The sequence below is a fragment of the Elephas maximus genome, chromosome 11 (genome assembly GCF_024166365.1).
Source record: "Elephas maximus indicus isolate mEleMax1 chromosome 11, mEleMax1 primary haplotype, whole genome shotgun sequence".
Classification (NCBI taxonomy): Eukaryota; Metazoa; Chordata; class Mammalia; order Proboscidea; family Elephantidae; genus Elephas; species Elephas maximus.
In genome coordinates this window covers 27,190,550-27,217,693 of record NC_064829.1, presented here as the reverse complement: position 1 = coordinate 27,217,693, position 27,144 = coordinate 27,190,550, and the positions used below count along the sequence as shown (strand labels likewise).

General features: G+C 38.3%; 1 protein-coding gene across 16 annotated transcripts in view; it reads right to left on the bottom strand.

Moving 5' to 3' along the window:
• GREB1L (GREB1 like retinoic acid receptor coactivator) overlaps window positions 1–27,144 on the bottom strand; it is a 335,431-nt gene that overhangs the window by 115,930 nt on the left and 192,357 nt on the right. For all 16 annotated transcript variants that reach the window (XM_049901927.1, XM_049901919.1, XM_049901924.1 and 13 more), the window contains one exon: window positions 25,569–25,691. In XM_049901927.1, the coding sequence (XP_049757884.1) occupies window positions 25,569–25,691 (123 nt within the window). The remainder of the gene's footprint in view (window positions 1–25,568; window positions 25,692–27,144) is intronic.

Here is a 27,144-nt window from a genome sequence, read left to right as displayed (position 1 = left end):
GAAAAATATGGCCTTGGTGATAGGAACAATGCTGGAGATCAAATGATAGAATTTTGCAAGACCAACGACTTCTTCATTGCAAATACCTTCTTTCACCAACATAAACAGTGACTATACACATGGACCTCACCAGATGGAACACACAGAAGTCAAATTGACGTCATCTGTGGAAAGAGACCATGGAAAAGCTCGGTATCATCAGTCAGAACAAGGCCAGGGGCTGACTGTGGAACAGACCATCAATTGCTCATATGCAAGTTCAAGGTGAAACTGAAGAAAATCGGAGCAAGTCCACGAGAGCCAGAATATGACCTTGAGTACATCCCACCTGAATTTAGAGACCATCTGAAGAATAGATTTGATGCATTGAACACTAGTGACTGAAGACCAGACGAGTTGTGGAATGACATCAAGGACATCGTACATGAAGAAAGCAAAAGGTCATCGAGAAGACAGAAAAGAAAGAAAAGACCAAGATGGATGTCAGAGGAGACTCAGAAACTTGCTTTTTAAGAGTAGTATCACATTTTTTTTTTTATGTGGATATACAACAGTTTGTTAATCCATTCACCTGTTGATGGACATTTGAGCTGTTTGTGGTTTGAGGCTATCAAAAATAAAGCTGCTATGAATATTTGTGTACAAGTGTTTGTATGGACATGTATTTTTTTTTTCTCTTAGGTAAATACCTAGGAAGGGAATGGCTAGCCCATACGGTAGGTGTATGTTTAACTTTTTAAAGAAACTGCCAAACTGTTTTCCAAAGTGTATTCCCACTATCAGTGTATTAAAGTTCCATTCCCTCCAGAGTGGTATTGCATTGTCTTTTAATTTACATTTTCCTAATGACAAATGGTGTTGACCATTTCAACAGCTTTTTTTTTTTTTTTTTGCCCGTTTAAAAAATTTGATTATTTTGTTATTGTTCTGGATGCAATTCCTTTATATGCTTTGCAAAGATTTTCTTCAAGTCTGCTTGCCTTTTCATTCTCTTAACAGTGTTCTGAAGAACAGAACTTTTAAATTTTGATGAAGTCCAATTTATCGATTTCTTCTTTTATGAACTGTGTTTTGGTGGTGTATCTAAAAAATCTTTGCCTAACCCAGGTCACAAATATTTTCTCTTTTGTTTTCTTCTAGAAGTTTTATAGTTTTACACTTAGGACTATGATCTGTTTGAGTTAATTTTTGTGTGTGGTATAAGGTATGGATCCCAGTTCATTATTTTTGCATATGGCTATACAATTGTTCCAGCACCATTTGTCAAAAAGGCTATCCTTGTTCCATTGCACTGCCTTTGTACCTTTGTTAAAATATCACTTGTGCATATATGTGTGGGTTTATTTTAGATGTTCAATTCTGTTACATTAATCAGTTTTATATATTTATAGCAGTACCATGCCATTTTAATTATTGTAGCTTTATAATAACTCCTGAAATCAGTTAGTATTAGCCTTCAAACATTTTTCTTCTCTTTCAGAGTTGTTCTAGCTATTTTAACTGCATTTAAACTTTAGAATTACCTTGTCAACTACAAAAAACTTCTCTGGAATTTTTGCTGGGATTGTGTTAAACTATAGATCAATTAAGGGATCTAACTGACATCTTGCCAATATTGAGTCTTCTAACCCATGAACATTTACTTAGTCCTTCTTTACTTTATATCAGTAATGCTTTCTAGTTTTCTAGTTCTTTCACACATTTTGTTATATTTATCTCTAAATATGTCATTTTTTGATGCTGTTATGAATGGTATTATTTTAAAGTGTTAATTTCTGATAGCCCATTATAAGCATATGGACATACAATTGATATTTGCTTATTGATCTTGTATTCTGCAACATTGCTGAACTCATTACTTCTGATAGTTTTTTTTGCAGAGCTCAGGGGATTTTCTACATAGATGATCATGTACTCTGTAAATAAAGATAGTTTTATTTCTTCCTTTCCAGCCTGGATGACTTTTCTTTTTCTTGCCTGGCTGCACTGTCTCGAACCTCCTGTAAAATGTTGGATAGAAGTGGTAAGAGTGGTCATATCTGTTTTGTTTCCAATTTTACAGAGAAAGCATTCAATCTTTTACCATTAAGTATGTTAGGGGTGAGATTTTTGCAGATACCCTTTATCAGGTTGAGGAAGGTCCCTTCTATTCCTAGTCTGTTAAGAGTTTTTATCGGGAATGGATGTCGTATTTCATTAAAAATTTTCTCCCTATATTTATTGAGATAATTATAAAGCTTTACCTTTTTAAATTTGTTAACATGGTAAGTTACACTGATTAATATTCCTGTGTTAAGCCAGCCATGCTTTCCTGGGATAAACCTCACTTGGTCATGATGTGCTATCCTTTTAACGTATTGCTGAATTCAATTTGCTAAAACTTTGTTAAGAAATTTTATAATTATTTTACAAGAGATATTGGTCTGAAGTTTTATTTTCTTGTAATGTCTTTGTCTGATTTTGGTACCAGGGTAATGCTAGCCCCATAGAATGAGTTAGGAAGTAATCTATCCTAAATTTTCTGGAAGAGTTTGTGTAGAATTGATATTATTTCTTTCTTACATTTTAGTAGAATTTGTCAGTAAAGTCATCTGGACCTGGAGTTTTCTTTGAGGAAAGATGTTTGAACACAATTTCAGTGTATTTAATAGATAAAGGAAACCCTGGTGGCGTAGTGGTTAAGTGCTATGGCTGCTAACCAAAGGGTCGGCAGTTCGAATCTGCCAGGCACTCCTTGGAAACTCTGTGGGGCAGTTCTACTCTGTCCTATAGGGTCGCTATGAGTCGGAATCGACTCAACAGCACTGGGTTTTTTTTTTTTTTTAATAGATAAAGGGCTATTCAGGTTATCTATTTCTTCTTGAGTAAGCTTTTCTAATTTGTCCCTTTTAAGGAGTTTTCCCATTTCATCTAAATTGTCAAATTTTTGGCAAAAAATTGTTCTTATTCTCCATTACTGAGTTGTTAAGACCATCCTTGAATTATGAGGGTTTCCAGTCTGGATGGTGGGAATGGGCACCATTCCTGGCCCTGTGTGAGTGCTGGGCAATATTCCCTCTAATCTTTGGATGGTACTTTTCCCCAGCATCAAGTAATTTCCTCACATGCATGTACCAACTAGTACTCTGCTGAACACTTGAGGGGCCCCTCTGCACATCTCTGGGGTTCTGTGTGCAGCTTTCTCTTCTCGGGTACTTGGTCCTATGAACTTGGTCTCCCTGAACTTTCAGTTCCTTCTACTCAATTCAGAAAGTCTGCTGGGATCTATAACCTGTGACATGGTTTAGAAGCTCTCTCAAGGCAGTAAGCTGGACCAATTGGATGACTCACATTGTTTGTTTCCTATCTCCCAGAGATCGCTGCCCTTTGTTGCCATATGTACAGTGTCTTGAAAATTGTTTATGTGTTTTTGTCTGTCTGATTTGTTGTTATTGTTGTTTCATGTGGAACAGTAAATCCAGCCCCCCCCCCCCTTTTTTTCTTCCTTCCCATTTTGGCTAGAAGCAGATATCGAGTAGATCTGCTGTTGATTTTTTTTTTAACATTGGTACTCCCCCTCTCCTTTTCCTGCTTCTCCTGCCCCTCACCTGCTCTTGAAATCTGAGATACAGGAGCATTTTACAGAATTCTAGGTAGAGCCCATTCCTAGTATCCACTAATTACCCAATAAAATTGTTCAGTAGTAAGCAGAGAGGGCTCGAATTCTGGTTTTGTTACTTTATAGCTGTATTTTAAACTTAGTGGCCCTTATTCTTATATATGCAAAGAATGCTAAAGGGAGAGATGGGTATAAAGCAGACATTTTCTACTGGCCTATATATTTGTGTTAATTCTGAGAATTTTAAATGTTTAACTCTGAAACATAACATAAAGGACAAATCAGAAATAGAAACAATATGTTAAAAAAATCTGACTTCTCCCACATACCATTGTGTTTTTCTTCAATATATGCCCTTCTAGGGTTTCCACATTGTATGTTTACATGATGTTAACAGAAACACATATATAGTTTTATATACTACTTTTTTATTTAACATAATTATTTCCTGTTGGCTACATATTGTTCATAATTATCTTTTTTAACATCTTCATCATGTGGGTATGCCATGATTTACTCAAATGTCTCAATACTAAGGTTACTTTTCCTTTTTAGCTAATAAAAAGGGAACTGCAGTGAATATTTTGACTCTCCTTTTGTGTCATTTTCTTGGCTAGACCCTCCGAAGTGAGATTACTAGAATAAAACATAAATATTTTTAATACTCCTGTTACATATTGCCAAATTGCTTTCTTAAAAGGTCACACCAGTATTCACTCCACCAGTCTAGTTGAAAGTGTAAGGTTTACCATATTCTTGCTAGCACTGTATATTACCACTTCAGGCAAAATGTTTACCTAATGTAAAAGGTGAAAATGGCACTTGTTATTACTTACAGCTTCTTCATTTCTACAAATCTGGCCATTCTTCCTTGTATTTGCTAAACACTTACATTTCCTAATTTGTAGGACAGAAAGAGAAATCTCACAAGCACCTTCGTAGCTCTCAGCCCTACCTCCCCAATCTTGGAGGCGAGTAATCATTGGTTTTCCTCCTTCTCCCTCCCATCCCTACCACTCATCTGTCATTTTGTCACACTGTGGTGGCTTGCGTGTTGCTGTGATGCTGGAGGCTATGCCACCGATACTTCAAACACCAGCAGGGTCACCCATGGTGGACAGGTTTCAGTGGAGCTTGTAGACTAAGACAGACGAGGAAGAAGGACCTGAAAGTCTACTTCTGAAAAACTGACCAGTAAAAACATTATGAATAGCAGCAGAACACTGTCTGATACAGTACTGGAAGAGGAGCCTCTCAGGTTGGAAGGTACTCAAAATACGACTAAGGAAGAGCTACCTCCTCAAGGTAGAGCTGAACTTAATGATGTGAATGGAGTCAAGTTTTGGGGACCTTCCTTTGCTGATGTAGCATGAATCAAAATGAGAAGAAACAGCCGAAAACATCCATTAATAATCGCAACATGGAATTATGAAGTATGAATCTAGGAAAAGTGCTGTTGTTATGTGCGTCGAGTTGGTTCTGACTCATAGTAACTCTACAGTTACCCTATAGGACAGAGTAGAACTGCTCCATAGGATTTCCAAGGAGCACCTGGTGAATTTGAACTGCCGACCTTTTGGTTAGCAGCTGAGCTCTTATTGGAAGTTGTCAAAAATGAAATGCAATGCAAAAAGGTCAATATCCTAGGTATCACCAAAACCCAGTGCCATCGAGTCGATTCTGACTCATAGTGACTCATAGCAACCCTATAGGACAGATTAGAACTGCCCCATAGGGTTTCTAGGGAGTGGCTGGTAGATTCGAACTGATGAACTTTTCGTTAGCAGCCATGTTAACCACTGTGCCACCAGGGCTCCTATTAGTCATTAGGGAAATGCAGATCAAAACCACAATGAGATACTACCTCACACCCACTAGGATGGTTACTAGCAGAATAACAAAATAACAAGTGTTGGCAAGGATGTGGAGAAATTGGAACCCCCAGTGCATTCCTGATGGCATTGTACAATGGTGCAGCTGCTGTGGAAAACAGTGTGGTGGTTCCCCAAGAACTTAAACATAGAATTAACATATGACTGGGTATACACAAAAGACTTGAAAACAAGGACTCAGACAGATACATATACACCAATGCTCACTGCAGCATTACTTACAATAGCCAAAAGTGAAAAAACTCAAATGTCCATCAACAGATGAATGGATAAACAAAAGTGGTATACCTATACAATGGAATATTAAACAACAACAACAACAACAAAAAAAAAAACCAGTGCCGTTGAGTCGATTCCGGCTCATAGTGACCCTATAGGACAGGGTAGAACTTCCCCATAGAGTTTCCAAGGAGTGCCTGGTGGATTTGAACTCCTGACCCTTTGGTTAGCAGCCGTAGCACTTAACCACTACACCACCAGGGTTTCCTAGGTATTAGTGAGCTGAAATGGATTGGTACTGGCCATTTTTAATTCAGACAATCATATGGTCTGCTATGCCAAGAATGACAAACTGAAGAGGAATATTATTGCATTCACTGTCAAAAAGACATTTCAACATCTATCCTGACGTACAACGCTGTCAGTGATAGGATAATATCCATACGCCTACAAGGAAGACCAGTTACTACAACTACTATTCAAATTTACACAGCAACCACTAAGGCCAAAGATGAAGAAATTGAAGATTTTTATCAACTTATGCAATCCGAAATTGATCAAACATACACTCAAGATACATTGATAATTACTGGTGATTGAAATGTGAAAAGCTGGAAACAAGTATCAGTAGTTGGAAAATATGGCCTTGGTGGCAGAAACAATGCTGGAAATCACATGATAGAATTTTACAAGACCAACAACTTCTTCACTGTAAATATCTTTTTTCAACAACAAAACCAGTGACTATACACGTGGATGGAATACACAGGAATCAAATTGACTACATTTGTGGAAAAAGATGATGGAAAAGTTCAATATCATCAGTCAGAAGAAGACTAGGGGCTAACTGTGGAACTGACTATCAATTGCTTTTATGCAAATTCAAACTGAACCTGAAGAAAATTAGAACAAGTGCACAAGAGCCAAATGCAGCCTTGAGTATATCTCACCTGAATTTAGAGACTATCTCAAAAGTAGATTTGATGTATCGAACACTAATGACTGAAGACCAGATGAATTGTGAATGGAATGACATCAATGACAAATCATATATGAAGAAAGCGAGAGGTCATTAGAAAGACAGGAAACAAAGAAAAGACCAAAATAGATGTCAGAAGAGACTTTGAAACTTGCTCTGGAATGTAGAGTAGCTAAAGGAAATGGAAGAAGTGATGAAGTAAAAGAGCTGAAAAGAAGATTTCAAAGAGCAGCTTGAGTAGACAAAGTATTATAATGAAATGTGCAAAGATCTGGAGTTAGAAAACCAAAAGGAAAGAACATGCTTGGCATTCCTCAAGCTGAAAGAACTGAAGAAAAAATTCAAACCTCAAGTTACAATACTGAAGGATTCTACAGGAAAAATAATAAACGATGCAGGAAGCATCGAAAGAAGATAGAAGGAATACACAGAGTCACTGTACCAAAAAGAATTGGTTGATGGTACTTAAGGAAGAAACCCAAGCTGCACTGAAGGCGCTGGTGAAAAACAAACCAAAAAAAAATCAAACCCACTGCCGTCGAGTCGATTCCGACTCATAACAACCCTACAGGACAGAGTAGAACTGCCCCATAGAGTTTCCAAGTAGTGCCTGGTGGATTTGAACTGCCAATCTCTTGGTTAGTAGCCATAGTATTTAACCACTATGCCACCAGGGCTTCCGGTGAAAAACAAGGCTCCAGTAATTGAAGGAATATCAATTGACATGTTGCAACAAATGGATACAACTCTGGAAGCACTCACTTGTCTATGCCAAGAAATTTGGAAGACAGCTACCTGGCAAACCAACTAGAAGAGATCTATATTTGTGGCCATTCAATAGAAAGGTGATTCAACAGAATGTGGAAATTATAAAACAATATTATTAATATCACACACAAGTAAAATTTTGCTGAAGGTCATTCAAAAGCGGTTGCAGCAGTACATTGACAGGGAACTGCCAGAATTCAAGATGGATTCAGAAGAGGACATGGATCAATGGATATCACTGCTTGATGTCAGATGGATCTTAGCTGAAAGCAGAGAATGCCAGAAAGGTGTTTACCTCTTTTTTATTGAATGTGCAAAGGCATTTGACTATATGCATCATAACAAATTACGGGTAATATTTTGAAGAATGGGAATTCTAGAACACTTAATTTTGCTCATGAGGAACCTGTACATAGGTCAAGAAGCAGTTTTTCGAACAGAATAAAGGGGATACTGCATGGTTAAAAATCAAGAAAGGTATGCATCAGGGTTTTATCCTTTCACCATACTTGTTCTATCTATATGCTGAGTAAATAGCCTGAGAAGCTGGACTATATGAAGAAGGATGTGGATCAGGACTGGAGGAAGACTCATTAACAACCTGTGATGTACAGATGACACAACTTTGCATGCTGAAGCTGAAGAGGACATGAAGCACTTACTGATGAAGATCAAAGACCTTCGGTGTGGATTGCACCTCAACATAAAGAAAACAAAACTCCTCACAACTGAACCAATAAGCAACATCATGATAAATGGAGAAAAGAATGAAGTTGTTAAGCATTTCATTTTCCTTGGATCCACAACCAGCATCCATGGAAGAAGCGCCAAGAAATCAAACAAGGCACTGCACTGGGCAAATCTGCTACAAAGGACCTTTTTAAGTGTTAAAAAGCGAAGATGTCACTTTAAGGACTAAGGTGCGTCTGACCCAAGCCATGGTATTTTCAATTGCCTCATGTGCATGTGAAAGCTAGACAATGAATTAGGAAGACCAAAGAAAAATCGATGCCTTTCAATTATGGTGTTAATGAAGAATATTGAATATACCATGGACTGCCAGAAGAATGAACAAATCTATCTTGGAAGAAGTACAGACAGAATGCTCCTTAGAAGGAAGAATGGCAAGACTTTGTCTTAAGTAGTTTGGACAGGTTATCAGCAGGGACCAGTCCCGAGATAAGAACATCATGCTTGGTAAAGTAGAGGGTCAACGAAAAAGAGGAAGACCCTCAAAGAGATGGACTGACACAGTGGCTGCAACAATGGGCTCAAGCATAACAACGATTGTGAGAATGGTGCAGGACCAGGTATCATTTTGTTCTGTCGTACAGTGTCGCTATGAGTCGGAACCAACTGGATGGCACCTAACAACCTAACAACCCTCCCATCCACTCATTCATCATATATTTATTGAACCTCTTTAGTGTGCCAGGTACTATTCTAGGCTCTAGAGATACAATGAGGGAATAAGAGAAAAATACGATCCCCTTCCTCAAGGAGTTTTCGGTGTAAAAGAAGAGCCTCCATGTGTCCCTACATGTTCTCAATGTATGGTTGGACGTAGACAAATAGGGTTTCCACCATATTTGGAAAAAGGAGACTGTGTTTTCAGTAAAGCACTAAACTAAACTTAGTTTAGAAAAGTTTGCTAGAGGAACTTTTGAGTACCTTGGTCTCAAGGTTGTAGCTAAAGAGGGAAAAAAGAAACTTAGGGGCTCAACAGAGGGCAAGTCTAAAGATTAAGCAGGGAATGAACACAGCTACACTTCAGGAGCAGTTAAATAAAATCTGTTGCTGTCAAGTTGATTCTGATTCAACTGCCCCATACAGTTTCCAAAGAGTGCCTGATGCAATTGAACTGCCAACCATGTGGTTAGGAGCTGTAGCTCTTAACCACTACACCACCAGGGTTTCCAGGTGTATTCCAATAGAAACTTCTTTCTGAACAGTTGCCACCAGGGACAGGGGAGTTGTAATGGGGGAAATGGAGACATAGTGAGCAAAGCTATGTAAACAAGGAGGTCTGCGTTGAGTGAGGCATATCATGAAGCATTCTAGACACACAGAGGGCAGCTCGAAAGCTCTAAACTCTTAGAAGGCAAAGAAGAGGCCAAGAGGTGGGTAGGGAAGGAACAGTGTTAGGCACCCAAGATATTTCCATTTAGGGTTGGCCCTGCCTCCTCCCTTCTTAGAAACAAAAGTCAGTCAGGTTCCATACTGCACCTCCATTCCCAAGCAATGACACCAATGTAGAATCATTACAGTGGGAAATATAGAAACTCAAAAGGACCAAAGCATTATTCTTACACCATGGCAACCATGGCCTATGATAAATTTGAGTGGGGAAGTCCATCCTTTTCCTCCATTGATTATTTATATCAAAATAAGAAGTTTATATATATATAAAAAATATATATATTATAAATTTATATATATAATTATAAGCACCACTGTGTTATGTATACTATGTAAACTATTTTTAGTTTTGCCTATTTTTTAACTTAATAAAAATAAAATCATATCAGATGGATTTCTTTTTTTGTGAATGGCTTTTATTGCTTAACAGCATGTTTGTAAAACTCACCCATAGCACTGTATGTAGCTGTTGTTCATTCATTTTCATTGCCATATGGTATTTCATTATATAGACATGTCACAACGTACTTATCCATTCTACTGCTGATGAACATTTGAGTTGCTTCCAGTTTGGAGGCAATTGTAAAGATCACTACTATGAAGGGTCTTATACTTACCTCTTGGTACACATGTACAAGAGTTTCTGTAGGGAGTGGAACAGCTAGATCATATTACATGCACATTAGAAAATGTATGTATTTACTATGTGTTATGGACTGAACTGTGTCCCCCCCGCCCCCCGCCAAAATGTGTAACAACTTGGCTAGATCATGATTCCCAGTATTGTATGGTTGTCCACCATTTTGTGATCTGATGTGATTATTCTGTGTGCTATAAAACCGAATGTCTATGATGTTAATGAGGCAGGATTAGAGGCAGTTATGTTGATGATGCAGGACTCAAGCTACAGGATTATGTAGTATCTTAAGACAATCTCTTTTGAGCTATAAAAGAAAGAGGTGAACAGAGAGAAGAGGGACCTCATACCACCATGAAGGAAGTACTGGGAGCAGAGCTTATCCTTTGGACCTGAGGTCCCTAGGCCGAGAAGCTCCTAGACCAAGGGATGACTAATGACAAGGACCTTCCCTTAGAGCCAACAGAAAGAAAAAGCCTTCCCCTGGAGCTGGCGCACAGAATTCAGACTTCTAGCCTCCTAAACTGTGAGAGAATAAATTTCTGTTTGTTAAAGCCATCCACTTGTGGTATTTCTGTTATAGCAGTACTAGAAATCTAAGGCACGATGTATTGCAAATTACTTGCAAAGTGGTGGCATCAATTAACATTCCCACTAGCTGTTTATGATAGTTGTTGTTGCTTAAAATCCTTGCCAACATTTATTATAGTCATACTTCAAATTATTGCCAATTTGGACCACATATGCTGTAATCTCATTGTGTTTTTAAAGTAATTTTCCTAATTACCAAAGAAAGAGGTTAAGCATCTTTTCATGTATTCATTGGCCACTTGGGTTTCCTCTTTTGTGAAGTGCTTGCTTAAGTCTTTGCTCATTTTTCTATCCATGTCTTTTTCTTATTGATTCAGAGGCAGACATTCTTTATATATTCTTGATACTAGTCCTTTGATGATTGTTTGCATTACATATTGTCATGAGTTGAATTCTGTCCCCCAAAAATATCTGGCAACTTGGCTAGGTCATGATTCCCAGTATAGTATGATTGTCCACAATTCTGTCATCTGATGTGATTTTCCCATGTACTGTAAATCGTACCTCTATGATGTTGACGAGATGCGATTAGTGGAGGTTATGTAAACTCAATCTACAAGATTAATCTACAATTTAAGCCAATCTTTTGAGATATAAAAGAGAGAAGCGAGCAGAGAGACAAGGGGACCTCATACCACTAAGAAAGCAGTGCCTGGAACAGAGCATGTCCCTTGGACCTGAGGTTCCTGCACGGAGAAGCTCCTAGTCCAGGGGAAAATTGATGACAAGGACTTTCCTCCAGAGCCTACAGAGAGAGTAGGCCTTCCCTTGGAGCTGATGCCCTGAATTCGCTCTTCTAGCCTACTAAACTGTGAGAGAATAAACTTCTGTTTGTTGAAGCCATCTGCTTGTGGTATTTCTGGACTATAGCAGCACTAGATGACTAAGACACATATCCAAAACCCACTACTGTGGAGTCGATTCCAACTCATAGTGACCCTATAGGACAGAGTAGAACTGCCCCATAGGGTTTCCAAGGCTGTAAATCTTTACAGAAGCAGCCAGCCACAACTTTCTCCTGCGCATTACCTATATCTCTTCCCAATTTGTGACTTGTCTTCTCACTCTCTTTATGGTGCCCTCTATTAGAAGTTGTCATTTTAATGTAGTCAAATATCAGTCTTTTTTCTTTATCACCAGCACATTTTGTCTCTACTTTTAAGATTCTACAATACCTTAATAATTTTGCCCTTCACACTTAGATTTTCAAGCTATCTAGAATTTATTTTTGTGTATAGTATAAAATCAGAGTACAATTTCTTTTTTTCCATATGAAATATTCAATTTCTGAAAACACTTCATCGAAAGGTCCCACTGATCTGGAAGACACCCCTGTTAAGTATAAAACATCCGTACGTCACGTGAATCTGTTTTTCAGCTTTCTACTTTGTTCTACTGCTCTGTGCTTATTCCTTTGCCAACTCCACACTGTCGTTATTGTTAAAGCTTTACAAGTTTGATATATAGTAGGTCATTCCTCTCATTTGCTATTGTTCTTACTTCTTTCATATGCAAGCCTAAGATAACATATTACCTTGAATCTACAATGGCTCACAGAGTGGGAAATGCCATTTAAAGGACAATACCTCTGATTCCAAAAATAGGGCTAACTTCTCAATTCCGCACAGCAGACACGGTGCCTAGGGTCCACAATATTTTTAGGAGCTCCTAAAATGTTTTAATTTATTTCAAAATCAGAAGAAAAATGAGCTTTTATGTCAAAGAAAGTGTTTTAATATATATTAACATGTTCTTCTTTATACTAACACAATTTTAAGACACTATTTTAAATAGTATTAAAACTATGGTATTGGCAAAGAATATTGAATATACCATGGACTGCCAGAAGAATGAACAAATCTATTTTGTTAGAAGCACGGCCAGAATGCTCCTTAGAAACAAGGATGGAGAGACTTCATCTCACATACTTTGGGTATGTTATCAGGAAAGACCAGTCCCTGGAGAAGGACATCATGCTTGGTAAAGTACAGGGTCAGCGAAGGAGAGGAAGACCCTCAAAGAGATGCACTGACACAATTGCTGCAACGATGGGCTCAAACATATCAACGATTATGAGGATGCTGCAAGACCAAGCCATGTTTTGTTCTGTTGTACACAGGGTTGCTACGAGTAGGAACCAACTCGACAGCACTTAACAACAACAACCAACATATCAACACAATCCTAAGATACCATTTTAAATATTATTTTATGGAGGAAGTTCCCCCATAGGCAAAGATTCCTGAGGCTCACAAAAATCATAATGTGGGTCATATGAGAGGCAGAGCCAAGATGGCGGAATAGACAGACACTTCAGGCGAGCTCTCTTTACAACAAAGACCTGAAAAAAACAAGTGAAACGAGTATCTTTGTGACAAGCTGGGAGCCCTGAGCATCAAAAGGCAAGCTTAGACAATGAACTGAGGGGCAGGGGGAGGAAGAAACCATTCAGAAGTGGAGAGGAGTTACTGGACCTGAATCGCGGGGAGCCCTCAGGTGCCATTCCCGGAGCCTTGACGGCGGCGGCTGCAGACGGCTGGTACTAGTGTTCGGCCGCAGTTTCCTCAGAAGGAAGCAGCCAGCCACACAGCCTGCTCACACCTCCAGAACCTGAGGAGAACGGCGCTCCCAGCAAAATCTAAGTACCTGCGTATATTTTACCATGACCCCCCTAACCCCAAGCCAGCTTCAGTGGCTGAATCCCTGGGCCTGAGATAGACCTTGGTGAGCACATAGAGCCATCCTCCCGGCCTTGGGGAAGGAAAAAATTTGCAACTAGGGGGAGAAGATAATTTGCTAGCTTCATTAACCAGGGGAGCTCAGGACAGAAGCGGCTCCTGTCCAGGCATAAACTGTCCGTGGACCTTGAGTACTTCCCTTCTGCACGGACCTGTGTGGGCTTATTTTGGGAGAATAGGTCTTTGTAGGCAAACTCCAACCATTTCAGCTGTGCGGTGGAGAGGTGGGTGTTTGACATTGATGTTGCTTTGCCTATCAAACCAGATCCTCACCTACCCACATCAGGTACCTAAGGACTGGTAGCTCCACTCAGGTCACCCAGCCACCCGCGACAGGGGTCCAAAGATAACTGGTATCTGCCAGTCCTTACAACCAAAAACTTGGGGTGCCCATGGTCCCTCTGCAGAACCCACCCACCAGCACACTCTAGGAAACAGAGATGTGTTTTCCTCAGAGACACTTGGGGGTCGGTTCTCAGCCCCCTGCCTAGTTCGGAGGATGACCACCTGCTGCAGTCAGATACTGGTATATACGTCAATCGCCCCTGCCCCTCTAAAACTGTAGGATAGAGCCTGTATCACATACTTGATGATCAGCTACCTGGAAACCCGAGCTGAATTCATACAAGAAAACTGAATGGACTTCTAGTCTGATATACCTGATAACAGCTCTAGCTAGCTGGAGACAGGACACCAGAGCTCCAAAGGCGAAAATAATCAAGCTAGTTCACTCAAGCAACCCATAGGGGTATACCAAAACAAAACAAAGCAAGCAGCTATGACACATTAAGCAAGCATAAACTAATACAATAACGTATAGATGGCTCAGAGACAACAGTCAATATCAAGTCACATAAAGAAACAGACCATGATCACCTCAACAGGCTCTCAAAACAAGGAATCCAGGGATCTTCTACATGAAAGCGCATTCCTGGAATTACCAGATGCAGAATACAAAAGTTTAATATACAGAGCCCTTTAAGACATCAGGAAGGAAATGAGGCAATACGCAGAACAAGCCAAGGAACACACAGGTAAAGCAACTGAAGAAACTAGAAAGATTATTCAGGAACATAATGAAAAGTTTAATAAGCAATCAGAAATTCAGAAGATTAACAATAAAATTACAGAATTAGACAACTCAAAAGAAAGTCAGAGGAGCAGAATTGAGCAAGTAGAAGCTAGAATTTCTGAACTCAAAGATAAATCACTTGGTACTAATATATTTGAAGAAAACTCAGATAAAAGAATTAAAAAAAATGAAGAAACCTTAAGAATCATGTGGGACTCTATCAAGAAAAATAACCTACGAGTGATTGGAGTGCCAGCACAGGGAGGGATAACAGAAAATACAGAGAAAACTGCTGAAGATTTTTTGGCAGAAAACTTCCCTGATATTGTGAAAGATGAGATGATATCTATCCAAGATGCTCATCGAACTCCACATAAGGAGTTCCCTGAATATAAATGGACTAAATGCACCAATAAAAAGACAGAGAGTGGCAGAATGGATTAAAAAACAAGATCTGTCTATATGCTGCCTACAAGGGACACACCTTAGACTTAGAGACACAAACAAACTAAAACTCAAAGGATGGAAAAAAATATACCAAGCAAACAACAATCAAAAAAGAGCAGAGGTGGCAATATTTAATCTCTGACAAAATAGACTTTAAAGTTAAATCCATCATAAAGGATAAGGAAGGACACTATACAATAATTTAAGAGACAATATACCAAGAAGATATAACCATATTAAATATTTATGCACCCAATGACAGGGCTGCAAGATACATAAAAAAAACTCTCTATCAGCATTGAAATGTGAGATAGACAGCTCCACAATTATACTAGGAGACTTCAACACACCACTTTTGGTGAAGTACAACACATCCCGAAAGAAGCTCAACAAAGACACGGAACATCTAAATGCCACAATCAACCAACTTGGCCTTGTAGACATACACAGAACACTCCACCCAACAGCAACCAAGTACAGTTTCTTTCCTAGTGCACATGGAACATTCTCTAGAATAGACCACATATTAGGTCATAAAGCAAGCCTTAGCAGAATCCAAAACACTGAAATATTACAAAGCATCTTCTCTGATCATAAGGCCATAAAAGTGGAAATCAATAATAGGAAAAGCGGAGAAAAGAAATCAAACTCTTGGAAACTGAATAATACACTGCTCAAAAAAGACTGGATTATAGAAGACATTAAGGATGGAATGAAGAATTTCAAAGAATCCAATGAGAATGAAAACACTTCCTATCGGAACCTTTGGGACACAGCAAAAGCGGTGCTCAGAGCCCAATTTATATCAATAAATGCACACAGTTATTGCACACATCCAAAAAGAAGAAAGGTCCAAAATCAAAGAATTATCCCTACAACTTGAACAAATAGAGAGCAACAAAAGAAACCCACAGGCACCAGAAGAAAACAAATAATAAAAATTAGAGCTGAACTAAATGAAATAGAAAACAGAAAAACAATTGAAAGAATTAACAAGTCCAAAAGCTGGTTTTTTGAAAAAATCAACAAAATTGATAAACCACTGGCCAAACTCACAAAAGAAAAACAGGAGAGGAAGCAAATAACCTGAATAAGAAATGAGAGGGGCAATATTGCAACAGACCCAACTGAAATTAAAAGAATCATACCAGATTACTATGAAAAACTATGCTCAAACAAATTTGAAAACCTAGAAGAAATGGATGAATTCCTAGGAACACACTACCTACCTAAACTAACACAAACAGAGGCAGAATAACTAAATAGACCCATAACAAAAGAAGACATTGAAAAGGTAATCAAAAAACTCCCAACAAAAAAAAGCCCTGGTCCGGACGGCTTCACTGCAGAGTTCTACCAAACTTTCAGAGAAGAGTTAATACCACTACTATGAAAGGTATTTCAGAGCATAAAAAAGGAAGGAATACTACGAAACTCATTCTATGAACCCACCATGTCCTTGATACCAAAATCAGGTAAAGACACCACAAGAAAAGAAAATTATAGACCTATATCCTGCATGAATGTAGATGTAAAAATTCTCAACAAAATTCTAGCCAATAGGATTCAACAACATATCAAAAAAATAATTCACCATGACCAAGTGGGATTCATACCAGGTAAGCAAGGATGGTTCAACATTAGAAAAACAATTAATGTAATCCACCACATAAATAAAACAAAGGACAAGAATCACATGATTTTATCAATTGATGCAGAAAAGGCATTTGACAAAGTTCAACACTCATTCACGATAAAAACTCTCAGCAAAATAGGAATAGAAGGAAAATTCCTCAATAAAGGGCATTTATACATAGCCAACAGCCAACATCACCCTAATTGGAGAGAGCCTGAAAGCATTCCCACTGAGATCTGGAACCAGACAAAGATGCCCTTTATCACCACTCGTATTAACATTGTGCTGGAAGTCCTAGCCAGAGCAATTAGGCTAGATAAAGAAATAAAGGGCATCCACACTGGCAAGGAAGAAGTAAAATTATCTCTATTTGCAGATGACATGATCTTATACACAGAAAACCCTAAGGAATCCTCCAGAAAACTACTGAAACTAATAGAAGAGTTTGGCAGAGTCTCAGATTATAAGATAAACATACAAAAATCACTTGGATTCCTCTACACCAACAAAAAGAACATCGAAGAGGAAATCACCAAATCAATGCCATTTACAGTAGCCCTCAAGAAGAAAAAATATTTAGGAATAAATCTTACCAGAGATGTAAAAGACTTATACAAAGAAAACTACAGTACACTTCTGCAAGAAACCAAAAGAGACTTACTAAGTGGAAGAACATACCTTGGTTGTGGATAGGAAGACTTAACATTGTGAAAATGTCTATTCTACCAAAAGCAATCTATACATTTAATACAATTCCGATCCAAATCCCAACGACATTCTTTAAGGAGATGCAGAAACAAATCACCAACTTCATATGGAAGGGAAAGAGGCCCCGGATAAACAAGGCATTACTGAAAAAGAAGAACAAAGTGGGAGGCCTTACTTTACCTGATTTTAGAACCTATTATACCACCACAGTAGTCAAAACAGCCTGGTACTGGTACAACAACAGATACATGGACCAATGGAACAGAATTGAGAATCCAGACATAAATCCATCCACATATGAGCAGTTGATATTTGACAAAGGCCCCAAAACAGTTAAATGGGGAAAAGACAGTCTTTTTAACAAATGGTACTGGCATAACTGGATATCCATCTGCAAAAAAATGAAACAAGACCCATACCTCACTCCATGCACAAAAACTAACTCAAAATGGATCATAGACCTAAACATAAAATCTAAAACAATAAAGATCATGAAAGAAAAAAACAGGGACAACGTTAGGAGCCCTAATACATGGCATAAACAGTATACAAAACATTATAAAGAATGCAGAAGAAAAACTAGATAACTGGGAGCTCCTAAAAATCAAACACCTATGCTCATCCAAACACTTCACCAAAAGAGTAAAAAGACTGCCTACAGACTGGGAAAAACTTTTTAACTGTGATAGTTCTGATCAGCGCCTGATCTCTAAAATCTACATGATACTGCAAAAACTCAACTGCAAAAAGACAAATAACCCAATTAAAAAATGGGCAAAACGTATGAATAGACACTTCACTAAAGAAGACATTCAGGAAGCTAAGAGATACATGAGGAAATGTTCACGATCATTAGCCATTACAGAAATGCAGATCAAAACTACAATGAGATTCCATCTCACTCCAACAAAACACACAAGGCTGGTATTAATCCAAAAAACACAAAATAATAAATGCTGGAGAGGCTGCGGAGAGATTGGAACACTTCTACACTGCTGGTGGGAATGTCAAATGGTACAACCACTTTGGAAATCGATTTGGTGCTTCCTTAAAAAGCTAGAAATAGAACTACCATATGATCCAGCAATTCTACTCCTTGGAATATACCCTAGAGAAATAACAGCCTTTATACAAACAGATATATGTACTCCCATGTTTACTGCGGCATTGTTTACAATAGAGAAAAGATGGAAGCAACCAAGGTGCCCATCAACGGATGAATGGATAAATAAGTTATGGTATATTCACAGAATAGAATACTACGCATTGATAAAGAACAGTGAGGAATCTGTGAAACATTTCATAACATGGAGGAACTTGGAAGGCATTATGCTGAGTGAAATTAGTCAGTTGCAAAAGGACAAATATTGTATAAGACCACTATTATAAGAATTTGAGAAACAGTTTAAACTGAGAAGAAAACATTCTTCTGTGGTTAAGAGAGGGGGAAGTGTGGCAGGGAGGGAGGGTGGGAGAGGGACATTCACTAATTAGATAGTAGATAAGAACTACTTTAGGTGAAGGGAAAGGCAGCACAGAATACCGGGGAGGTCAGCACAATTGGACTAAACCAAAAGCAAAGAAGTTTCCTGAATAAACAGAATGCTTCGAAGGCCAGTGTAGCAGGGGCGGGGGTCTGGGGACCATGGTTTCAGGGGACATCTAAGTCAATTGGTATAATAAAATCTATTAAGAAAACATTCTGCATCCCACTTTGAAGAGTGGTGGCTGGGGTCTTAAACGCTAGCAAGCAGCATCAATTGGTCTCAACCCACCTGGATCAAAGGAGAATGAAAAACACCAAGGACGCAAGGTGATTACGAGCCCAAGAAACAGAATGGGGCCCATGAACCAGAGACTACATCATCCTGAGACCAGAAGAACTAGATGGTGCCTGGCTACAACCGATGACTGCCCTGATAGGGAACACAACAGAGAACCCCTGAGGGAGCAGGAGAGCAGTGGGATGCAGACCCCAAATTCTCGTAAAAAGACCAGGCTTAATGGTCTGACTGAGACTGGAAGAACCCCGGTGGTCATGGCCCCCAGACCTTCTGTTGGCCCAGGACAGGAACCACTCCCGAAGCCAATTCTTCAGACAGGGGTTGGACTGGACAATGGGTTGGAGAAGGATGCTGGTGAGGAGTGAGCTTCTTGGAACAGGTGGACACCAATGACTATGTTGGCATCTCCTACCTGGAGGGGAGATGAGAGGGTGGAGGGCGTTAGAAGCTGTCGAAATGGACACGAAAAGAGAGTGGAGGGAGAGAGTGCGCTGTCTCATTTGGGGGAGAGTAATTGGGAGTATGTAGCAAGGTGTGTATGGGTTATTGTGTGAGAGACTGACTTGATCTGTAAACTTTCACTTAAAGCACAATAAAAAGTATATTAAAAAAAAAATCATAATGTGGCCCTGCCTGATACAGTCTTCTTAAAAATTACACTATCACTGGGGAAGATTTTAGATTTTGTTCCTCTCCTTCCCTACCAGTTGAGGGATAAAAACGTGTTTCCTCCGAATGGCAGAATAGCATGTCATCTCCATTAGGAAAATAGCACACACCAGTGAATTAATAATCCCCCAAATACTAGCTTCAAATTTAAATAAAAATGGAATTCAAGTAACATTTATTTCCAGGCACTTTCCTATGTACTAGGAGATAAATGAATAAACAAAATGAACATAAAACTTCTGGCATATGCAAGAATATGGACTATGAACAAATAATTATAATTGGGAGGAGTGTCACGTAAGTAGTAGTAGTATTGTAGCAGAGCTAAGTTAATCCTTATGAACTAGCAAAGTAGGAGTTGGTATTTCCAGGTTTACAAATAAAGAAACCAAGACAAAGAACAATTGAGTGGCTTATCCCAAGCCTCAGCCTGTACATGCTAGGTGCCGTATTTGAATACCAGGGCTCTGACTCCGAGCCCTGTACTGTTTATCCTCTGTTCTGAAACAGTGCTCAGCCCACAGTAAATATTCAATAAACTGGACAGCAATGAACTGAAAGAGGACTAGTACCACTCCAAAGGATTTCATCTTTCTCTAAGAGCAGCTATATTAAATCAAAATTTTAAGAGCTTTATTAAAGCATATTTTACACGTCATAAAATTTACCAACTCAAGTGTACAATTTAAAGAATTTTAGTAACTTTGCCAAGTGGCACAATCATCACCATAAATTGGTTTTAAAACATTTTTCATCCCCCTAATAAGATCTCTTATGAACCTTTTCAGCTAGTAAATTTGGCGGTTTAAACCCACCCAGAGGTGACTTGGAAGACAGGTCTGCTGATCTGCTTTGAAAGGTAACAGCCCAGAAAACCCTACAGAGCACAGTTCTAGTCTGACATACACGGGCTCACCATGAGTTGGAATCAACTCAACGGCAGTTAACAACAATAACATGTCCCTTTTCAGCTAATCTCTATTCCCACTCTCTGTCGACGGCAGTGGGTTTTTGGGTAAAAAAAAAAAAAAAAGTTTTTTTTTTTTTTTTTAGGTGGCCCCGGACAACTACTAGTCCACTTTTCTGTCTCTATAAATTTGCTTTTTCAGGACATTGCATATAAATGGAATCCTATAATACATGCCCATCTGGCTTCTTTCATTTAGCATCATATTTTTGAGGTTCATCCACGATGTACCATGTCAGTTATTTATTCCTTGTATTCTATTGTATGAATATACTACATTGTTGTCTATCCAAATAATATTTAAGTTGTTTCTAGTTTTAGGAAACCCTGGTGGCATAATGGTTAAGTGCTACAGCTGCTAACCAAAAGCTCGGCAGTTCAACTCCACCAGGCGCTCCTTGGAAACTCTATGGGGCAGTTCTACTCTGTCCTATAGGGTCGCTATGAGTTGGAATCAACTCGATGGCAGTGGGTTTTTGGCTTCTAGTTTTAAGCTGTAATTAATAATGCTGCTGTGAATATTTGCATGCACATTTTTGTGTGGACATGTTTTCATTTCTCTTGGATAGACACCTAGGAGTGGAATTGCTGGGTTACATAAGAATTTTATGTTTAACTTTTTCAGAAATCACTAAACACTTTTCCAAAATGGTGGCACCATTGTATATTCTTATCAGCAATGTATGAGGGTTCCAATTTCTCCACATCCTCATCAACATTTATTATTATCTGTCTTTTTTATTATAGTCATTCTAGTGTATGGAAAGTAGTATCTAATTGTGGTTTGATTTGCATTTCCCTAATGACTAATGATGTTGAGCAGGTTTTCATGTGCTTATTAGCCATTTGTATATCTTCTCTGAAAAAAATGTCTATTAAAACTCTTTACCTATATTTTGATTAGATTTTTTTTTTTTATTGAGTTGTAAGAGTTCTTTGTAAAATCTAGACACAAATCCTTTATTGGATATGTGTTCTGCAAACATGTTTCCCTAGTCTATTGCTTTTCTTTTCCTTTTAATGATGTCTTTTGAAGTGTAAAAGTTTTGAATTTTGATGAAGTCCAATTTCTCAGTTTTTCCATAAATAAACCAACCAAGCCAAACCAGCTGCCATCGAGTCAATCCAAATTCCTATACTTGTTGTCAGCTGATTTTTGATAAATGCAATTCACTGTGGAGAGGATACCAAACCAAAACCAAACTCACTGTTGAGTCATTTCTGACTCACAGTGGAGATGACAGCCAGTTCAATAAATGGTGCTAAAACAGTTGGATACCCATATAAAAAAAGATGAACTTAAACCCTCATCTCACACCACATATAAAAATTAATTCAAAATGGCTCACAGACTTAAATGTCAGAGCTAAAACAATAAAACATTTAGAAAAAAACATAGAAAAAATTTTTCGAGATATCGGGTTAGGCAAAGATTCTGTTATCGTGTATTCTTGAATTCTTGTCCTAATTTAAAACAATACATTTACATGTGTGTGTGTGGGGGGGTGTTTGTGGGTATAATGTAGGAATGTGAATACATAATCATCTTCACTAGAAATGATAAAACATTTTACAGGTATTGGTGACTAAAATTTGAATTATCGGTGACATAAAAATGTTGAAGGAATATATACAAGGAATAAGTGGCAAGCCAGCCAGAACAGAACGTTTAGAGCTTGGTAGGTGCAACTTAAGACAAAGCTGTGTAAACAGCAAGTTAATCCCTCTTCCGAGTACTATGCAACATGTATTCCTACATTTCCAACTAAGAAATGTTGATCACAGGCAGCCACTAAACGCAGATTTGTTTAAACACCGCTATCATTCAGATGAAAAAGACAATCTTTGGAAGGATGAATCTCCATCTATCAGCTAAGGCGAAGCCACATGTCCTAATGTTTACAATGATATCATGACGCTAATGTGAAATCCTTACAGCCTATTACTTTCAACATGTGTAGGAAGAAGGAAATTATTGTTGAAGAATCTGTAAACGTAATTCATCAAAATGAAAGTTTTAGATCCAAAGCCTCACTTTAAAGGCACTTTCTACCATTAAATTTTCTAGATCGCACTTAAAATTGTTAATAACTAATTTCATGGTCAAATTACCACTCACACCTCACAATGAGATACAAGAATACTGGCAGAACACTTGGCCACTTGTATTCACTCTGAATCTGTCGGTGCCGTTCCCTCCCTGTGTACCTCAGTCTCTTCATGGCAACTGGGAGAGCCTTTACTAAAAGCTCAAATCTTGATTTCTTTATTTAGAGCAAAATTTGTTTTCAGAATATTTTTCCTGGTATAATTAACATTTTCCTATCTTTTCATGATTTTCAGTTTCAAATGATAATTGATATGGCCGCTTGTCCCTCTTGGGAAAGGAATGTGTTTTGTTGTTCTTTATATGTCTTTTCTTTTCATAACAATTTTTATCTTTCTTGAGCACATAGCATGCACAGTGAGAAAGAGCAGTCAGTGGGAAACAGTTATCAAACTATACCAACAATTACAGAGTTCTTGTCTTCTGAGGAAGGAGCCCTGGTGGTGCAGGGTTAAGTGCTTGGCTGCTAACTGAAAGGTCAGCTGCTTGAATCCACCAGTTACTCAGTGGGAGAAAGATGTGGCAGTTTGCTTTCATAAAGATTATGGCCTTGGAAGCCCTATGGAATAGTTCTACTCTATTCTATAGGGTCGCTATGAGTCAGAATCAACTCAACAGCAATGGGTTTGGCTTCTGGTTTTTGTCTTCTGAGGAGCTCTCTCTCTTTATAAATATTTTTTAACTCTTCTTCTTTTTATTATGGTAAATATATATACAACAAAACATTTGACATTTCAGTGATCTTCACATGTACAATTCACTGGCATTAATTATGTAGGTCATATTGTTCAACCATCACCATTAACCATTCCCAAATTATATCTTTATATCTCTTACATGAGTGGTTTTTAAACCATCAGAAATATCAATCAAGTATTGGAACCCTACCTTATAGCACCTAACAAGGTTCTTAGAACATAATAAACACTAGGTAAAAAAAATTTTTTTTTTTAAGTTTTTGTTGGAAGGAAGTAAATATTAATTACTAATACTGTATATTTAAAATTACATTTCATTAGCCCCAGGGTCCAAGGGCAGAAAAGATACCATGGAACCAGTCAAACTACTGAAATAATATTCTAGGAGAGATATGTGGGTTTATCATTATTTTAATGTAATCTTTCACTGTCAAGAGCCAAATGTCAAGTTTTTTTCTTCAATATCTACTAATATGTTGTTCTCTCATTTATTCTAAAGAGAGATGCTCTCTCCTCTTAGCTGACAGCCACTCTATAAATCTCCTGGACAGTTTAAATTTAGGCTTTCTTATCTAGGATGAGGCAGACTTAGCTGAGTGCTGACACATAGCAAGAAATGCCCCCAAATAAAGTTAGCCTTATTACCACTGTTATTGTTACTAATATATTCCAATAATCACTTCCACCTTGAAAATAAGTGGAAACAATTTACCAGCTCATCAGAATTTTATATACACTTGAAAAAGCATGGTAGTAGTGATATAAATGAAGACAACCTTCTTTTCAATTCCTTGTGGTTGAGTGGACATTGGCAAGGCTAATGAGTCAGAATCGACTTGAGGGCACTGGGGGTCTGGGAATGCACATATGCTATGAAGTTTCCACATCAGATTGGTAAGGTGGAATTTCACCAAAACAAGTGAAATTAAAAAAATTCACAAACTCTCTTGAACTACTTTTCTTCCTGCCTAAGATGTAGCATGAAGGCACTCAGCTGCTAAGCAAAAGTCTGGAGATTTGAGTCTACTCCGAGGTACCTTGGAAGAAGGTCCTGGAGATCTACTTCCACTGAAAACCCCATGGAGCACAGTTCTACTCTGACACACATGGGGTCACATTAGTCGGAGTTGACTTGATGGCAACTGGTGGTGGTAGAGACTGGTTCTGAGTAATTTTCTTAAATACTATCTGCAAGAATCTTTTCATTTCCGGCTCTCTAGCCCTTCAGCCACCTGGAACCATTAAGTCTTACCTGCAGCCTTGTCCTGACCTCAGGGCATGGGCTAGCACAGTCCTCTACCCTGGAAGAATTTTTAGAAGCCTTAGACCAGTAGCTTATCTGTTCAGTATCAGATCAGCCATTCAGCTGCTCCTGCTCTGATTCTGCAACCTGGTTTCAGGCACTAAGATTTTATCTGGTTACTGTAACCAAGCCCCAACCTGTGTCCCTAGACACCACATCCTGGTTTCATCTGCTATGATTCATGACCCTACCTTGGGGCCTTGTTTTCCATCATAGTTGGTGTACTGCTTTCTACAATGTTTTGTGGGCTTAGTTAGACTCTTCCCCCTGGAACTCCAGTTTTCGCGAGCATGTCCCCCACACATGCCGCCTGAGAGCTGAGATGCAGACTTCCCTAATATCTGATTTCCACCCACTGCCTATTGTAGACACTGTAGAGACAGGTCCTATGCTTGAGCTAGATTTCCTACCGTTAGTTCCTTTCACCCTCCTCTTCCTAGCACAGAAGGACTGTCTGGTCTTGGGGTCCTCCACAGACTGACCCACCTCAATGCTGAGTTCTAATTCTAACAGTAATTCAAATAATAACTCTATTCAAACCTGCCAATAATAAGCTAAAAATGCCTCATTGAATATACATCTGCTCCTTAAAATTCCAAAAGAAAGGACCCCATACCTGTCTGAATGAAGCCTGATTTGTATCCATTAGTTGTCCCATTTTCTGGGGTCACAGTTGATGACACTGAAGAGTTTGGTTTAAGAGAGTGGCAAGTAACAGAGGATTGTCGGCTTCTACATTCTGGAAAGGAGTAAGAATAACATTACATGAGGAGATCAATATTCTTTTAAAACAAGTGACAGGGGCACAATCCATAAAAATCTCCATTCTGCTTATAGAGATCCACCTTTCCCCTAATCCTGACTCCAATAAAATGTTCAAGCTGGGGAGCACAGCTCTTTTCCCTGGTCCAGATGTCATGTTTGGAAGGCAAAGAAATGGTTACAAAGAACAGTCACATCTTTGTTCCCCTCAGACTAGTTCCCAGGGGTAGATAAATCATATCCAATATAGGCATGCTAGTTTTATGGACAAAACTTAGGCTAAAATATCAATAATTTATGAAAACCGAATAAGCTTTCAAACACCAGTTAACCTCCTGTCCATGACTGACTTTAGTGTGGAACAGTAACCTACAGTCCATCTCGGCTCCCTTCAGCCTTCTCTACCCAACCTTAATGCATGTCCCAACACCAAAGCAAAGAAAAATGTATGGGCAGAAGAGAAAAATTACAAATGCTCAAATATATTCTCAATTCTTATTCAAGGAAATAGACAACATTCAAGTTGTTATTGCTGAAAATACAATACTAAGCTTCATTTTAAGTAAGCTGATAATTAACAAGGCTCTGGTACATATTTTAATAGCAGTTTGTACCAATTCAGATAACACAGTGAATAATACCACAGCCTGTGGTGCTGTAACTTCCGACCAAATTATCCTACATTTTATACCATATTAATCGCTAGAGATAGTAAATGAAAAGGGACTATAAATGGTTATATATGACAAAGCCAATTACCGAGGGTTCTTTACAGAGTTTCCAAGTTTATCACATATATGCAAGGGTTGAAGGCAGCTTCCTATAACCTTCATCTATGCTAGGACCTTCCAGGAAGAGCTACTGTATTTTGGCCTTAAAGCATGTCTCCATATTATGTGTATTATTCGGATACTATATATGTTTGTATATATGTATATACATACAATTTCAATTCCAAATTAGCAACTTCTATAAACATGAAGCTTCAAAGCCACGCAGGATCACTGTATCATAAGCTATTTTGCAAATTTACTCTTTAGCAGAAAGATGAATTATCACTGGGCACTAAATAAGAAGTTAAAAATTTTTTATGCAACTGAAACAAAAGCGAAAAAAAGGAAGTTAAAACGTAGGGAGGCTATACCTATCCTATTTTTACTCTTTCGCTAGGCTTCATGGCATTCAAAATGATTTTTCTAGAGGAAAATTCTTCGGAATTTATTAGGACAAAGAGTTAAAATGCTTATGATTCAATGGTTCCAAGTGATAATACCTGGCTTGAAATATGTGTCCATTTCCTTTGGCATTATATAGTGCCACTTCAAATGCAACCAAAAGTAATTACTATGAAGAGACAAACCTGTAGTTGTAATTTGTAGTTATTATATTGTTTTTCACGGACAGGCAAAAAATCTTGCACAGACAACAAA